This window comes from Helobdella robusta, assembly GCF_000326865.2.
Source record: "Helobdella robusta unplaced genomic scaffold HELROscaffold_27, whole genome shotgun sequence".
NCBI lineage: Eukaryota > Metazoa > Annelida > Clitellata > Rhynchobdellida > Glossiphoniidae > Helobdella > Helobdella robusta.
In genome coordinates, this window is record NW_008704392.1 from 599,547 (window position 1) to 604,422 (window position 4,876).

A 4,876-nucleotide genomic window follows, 5' to 3' on the forward strand; every position below is an offset into this window, starting at 1 on the left:
GCCAAACATCTCGGTAGAATTTATAGAATATTGTAAAAATATGTGTATGTATGTATGTATATATATATATAATTGAAAAGTTCTCAATATATATATATATATATATTTATATATATATATTCCGTGATTTAGTCTGGCGTGTTAATGTAAATTTTGGTAACAGTCTGTTACCAAAATTTATATATATATACATATATATATATATATATATATATATATATGTGTATATATATATATATATATATATTATATATATATATATATATATATATATTGGATTAAGAGTGTCAGAAATGCAATTATTGGTGAAAATAACAGCATGTTCGGCGCGGCGTTAGTTAACTTCATGTTTAACTTTTCGATTTATCTATTCTAACTGTTGATCGTAAATCATTCTCAAGTTTCTTGAGCTCAAAACCAAAATTTTTGTTTATTTAATGCATGATAGAACAAAAAAGCTTTTTTCGGTATTCCTATGCCATTTTCGGTGTTCGAATAGATACGTTGTGTATATAGCCAGATGCTCAAATATATATAAATACTGCTTCTCTACTCTATCTGTGTAGGTGCGGTGCGGAGGCTAACGAATTCAGTCACTACGGCCTGGTTTGTCGTTTGGGTGGAGGTCGTCAGTTGCGCCATTCCGCATTAAATGATTACATCCGCCGGCTTTTCTCCAAGGCTTCAATACCCGTTCTTAAAGAGCCCTCGGGAATTTTCGCGCTGGATGGAAAACGCCCGGATGGCTGCACATTAAATCCTTGGAGAACCGGTAGGTGCCTGGCGTGGGACGTAACCGTTCCGGGCACATTAGCGGAACGGTACGTGCACTTAATCAGCAAGGAAAGTGGTTTGGCCGCAACCAGGGCATCGGATGAAAAGATTAAAAAATATGATGGTGCCCTGCCCTCAATGGATTTTTATCTGTTTGCATCGAGGTTTTTGGGCCGATGGACAACAACACTTCCAAATTTTTTAAAAATATTTGCAAAATGATGAGTGACAGGTCCGGCGACAGCAGAGAGCTATTTTTTGCCATGAATCATATCTCTTGTTTGCTGCAAAGGTTCTTGCGCGTCTGTGTTACCGAAAATGTTCAATTAAACGCCGACGTGAGCGAATAACGAGATATCAATTATTAATTGGTTTTATTCAGATGTTTGACTGTTTAGTGTCACTCATCGCTGATTTGATTTTAACATATATGTGTGTGTGTGTGTGTGTGTGTGCGTGCGCTTGTGCGTGGGTGTATGTCTGTAAAAGTGGTGGTTGTGTGTTAAGTGTGTGTGTACGTGCGTGTGTGTGTGTGTGTGTGTGTGTGTGTGGTATTTGATGTGAAGCAAAACGCCTAAAATACTTGGGCTTGTCACATATATATTTGTATATATATAATATAGAAAATCTTCCAAATTTTTCTTAAATTTCTGATTTAATTAATGTTTATTACCAGCATATATTATATATATAAATTTATTTAAAAATATTTATATAGCGCAAAATAAATACTTCAAAGGCGCCATCAAAAAGTGAAACAAACAAAATATCTGTGCGTGATCAACATAAATTAAAATATTCAAATTTAATGATTATCAACAGAAAATAAATATGTTTTTAATTTTTTTTAAATGTCACAAAATTAATTCCAGGTCTTCTTAATGAAATCGGTAGGTTTTATCCAAACCGTCGGACCCGCAACCGCAATATCTCTTGCACATATTTGTAGATGCCTAGCTGGAACCGCCAAAAGATTCATATTATCTGATCTCAGATGAAAACATGTGCAGATGCCTTCTTGGAAAATTTATCTGAGATGTAAGCCGGTGACATTCCATTCATGGATTTGAACACAGTCACTGCAATTTTAAAAATTATTCTTTTCCTTATTTTCAACCAGTGAAGTTCATTCAATATTGGCGTTACATGATCAAATTTCAATTTTCCAGTTACAAGTTTTGCAGCTCTCTTTTGAACCGACTAAAGAATGGCAATTGATCTATAAGGCAAGTTATAAAATAGACTGTTGCAGTAGTCCAGCCGTGATGATACAAACGCATGGACCAGATTTTCCAATGTCTAACTCGGTATAAATTTCTTAGCTGAGGAATGCTGGAAACTGAAATCATCTTGATGTGGTCTTTCATGGACAGTCTATCATCCAGCAACACCTCCAAATTAGAAGCTGTTTTACTGAAAAATATATTTACATCTCCCACTTTGATTGAAGTGATATTCATCCTTGATAACTGTTGCCATGTCCCAACCGGGAGGAACTGAGTCTTACATTGATTTAACTTTAATGAATTAACTGACATCCAACGGCCAACATCTGACATACATCTGCTGAATCTGTTCACTTCGTCTGCAAATGAATCTGGAGAACTGGTGATCAGCACCTGGATGTCATCCGCAAAAGCATGACAAACGAATCCGTGGGAACTAATTATTTTTATTATATCCTATGTATAAAGCAGAAACAGGATGGGTCCCAGCACAGATCCTTTAGGCACCCATGATGAGACCAATGATACATTTGACACTGTGTTTTTAAATTCAATCCGTTGTGTACGATTCTTAAGATATGACCTGAACCAGTCTTGGGCAACTCCAAAAACACCATAACTGCACTGCAATCTCTTTAAAAGTATTTCATGATCCACACAATCGAATGCTGATGACATATCAAAGAATGATATTACCGATATGTTTTGAACTTCAGTTGCAGCAAACAAACTTGTTAAAACATACAACAAAGCTGTTTCAGTGGAATGGAACTGACGATATCCAGACTGATATTTTGGCATAAGATTATTATTAGTCGAGCGGTTCAGTAGAAACTTCATGACAACACGCTCCATTACTTTTGAGACAAATGGCAAATTAGAAATTGATCTGTAGTTTCCAATCTCCCCATCATCACAACCTACTTTTTTTTAGAATCGGAATAACTGTGGCATGCTTGAAACATTCTGGAACTATGCCTTTCCGCAAGCAAAGATTTATAAAACTTGTTAAAAAACTTAAAAAGTACTTTAGATACTTTTAAAAAATGTGTGTTGGCATGATATCAAGTGAACACGTTTTAGACGGAGAATCAAGTATAATCTTCACGAAATCATTCTCAGTGATTTCAGGAAATGATTCAAACGCAGCGGTTGGTGATTGCCTATCTTCTGATAACGAAGTCGAAACACCAAATGACTTAACAAAATAAACAACTTTATCTGTAAAAAATTTCATAAAATCACAAGCTGTATGACTGACATTTGCATCCGATAAGTTATCACTTCGATTATTGCATAGAATTTTATTAATAATTTGCCACCTGTCCCTCTGGCTGCTACAAGTTCTGATCAAATTGTTCCAATACCCAGTGCGTTTATCTGAATATAATTTATATTTTGCTTTCAATGAACCAACCCAACTTTCACGGTGCACACTTGACAAAGTTCTTCTGTACAGTCTCTCAAGCTTTCTGCAATATCGTTTGGAAATTATATATATATATATATTTATTTTATTTATTTATTTTATTTTCTCAAAAAAGAGGGGTAAACTAAAAAGCAACCAAATGTTTGTAGGAAAGTCACCCTATCCAAATAAAATCAACATTAATCAACATAAATGAAAGATTAAATTAGTTCGAAATAAAAGGTACATGGGGAGTATATTCTTTAAAGTTATTACGATTGTCTCCATTGTTTTTAATAATATTTAATGTAAAATAATCAAAATATAATTACCTCTATATAACTATTAAACACAGATAACCACTAAAGATAACAAAAATTCTATAAGTACATATAATTAATAACATTATTTAAATCCAGTAGATTAAAATAATATCAGATAGAATATTAACGTCAAAAGAAATTATACATACATCCATTCATACAATACGCGCATTCTATCATTCACAAATACTCACACACATACATGCACAAAAACACATAAGGTACATAGAAAAAAACAACATAATTTTATATAATCGACAATAACAAACACTTCCTAATTCAAGGAAATAGTATTTTTCTGAATCAGGTAGCGTTTAACTTTAGATTTAAACTAATGCAAGTGACTGAGAGCTTTAATCTCAAGTGGAATCACGGTTTCCCAGACCTTCGGTCCTATTAGTTTCAAACTTATATTTATTAATTTTATTCGGGCTGGATTTGAATAAAAAGTAGGATTGTGTCTTAGAGGCTTACTATGAATAGTATTTATTAGAGTAAAAAAATCTTTATAAAAAAGTAGAAGTAATTCATGTAGGTATTTAAACATGAAAATTGAGACAAAGTATACATGGATGTTGTTTATATTTAAAATTTTCAAAACAGAGTAATAATTTGAAACAGGGCAAAAAGGATGGAGATTAAGTAACAAACGAATTAAACGGTTTTGACACCGTTTGACTTGATTCAAGTGCACAGCAGGACAATTACCCCAAAGTAAGTTACAATAAACGAGATGAGATAAATGAGTGTGTTATACAGTTCCAGAAGTATATTTCTATTTAGTTTATGTTTGATCTTGTGTAGTATACCTATTAATTTGTTAAATTTGTCAGAAATAAAATTAATATGGTTGTCCCAAAGCTAAGACTCCAAGAAACTTAATTGAATCAGATCGGGCAATATTGTTAGTGTTAATATTAATATTTAAGTCAGGCAAAGAATTTGTTAAATCCTTGGACTAAATATTAAATAACTGCATTTTGAATAGTTGATTCTAAGCTTATTTAAAGTAAACCAGTTAACTATTTTTTCAAGTTCACTATTTATTATAGACAAAGAATAGTGGTGTCATCCGCATAAAGAACAAATTTGGCTATTTCAGAGGCATGACACAAGTCGTTAATAAATAGTGTAAAGAGTAGAGG

At 33.0% G+C, this 4,876-nt stretch overlaps 1 protein-coding gene across 1 annotated transcript in view; it reads left to right on the forward strand.

Moving 5' to 3' along the window:
• Positions 1 to 3,046: 3,046 nt before the first annotated feature.
• Positions 3,047 to 4,876, forward strand: part of HELRODRAFT_173605 (hypothetical protein) — a gene marked incomplete at both ends in the record, with an annotated part of 3,235 nt that continues 1,405 nt past the window's right edge. The window contains one exon of the mRNA XM_009020219.1: positions 3,047 to 3,151. Within this exon, the coding sequence (XP_009018467.1) occupies positions 3,047 to 3,151 (105 nt within the window). The remainder of the gene's footprint in view (positions 3,152 to 4,876) is intronic.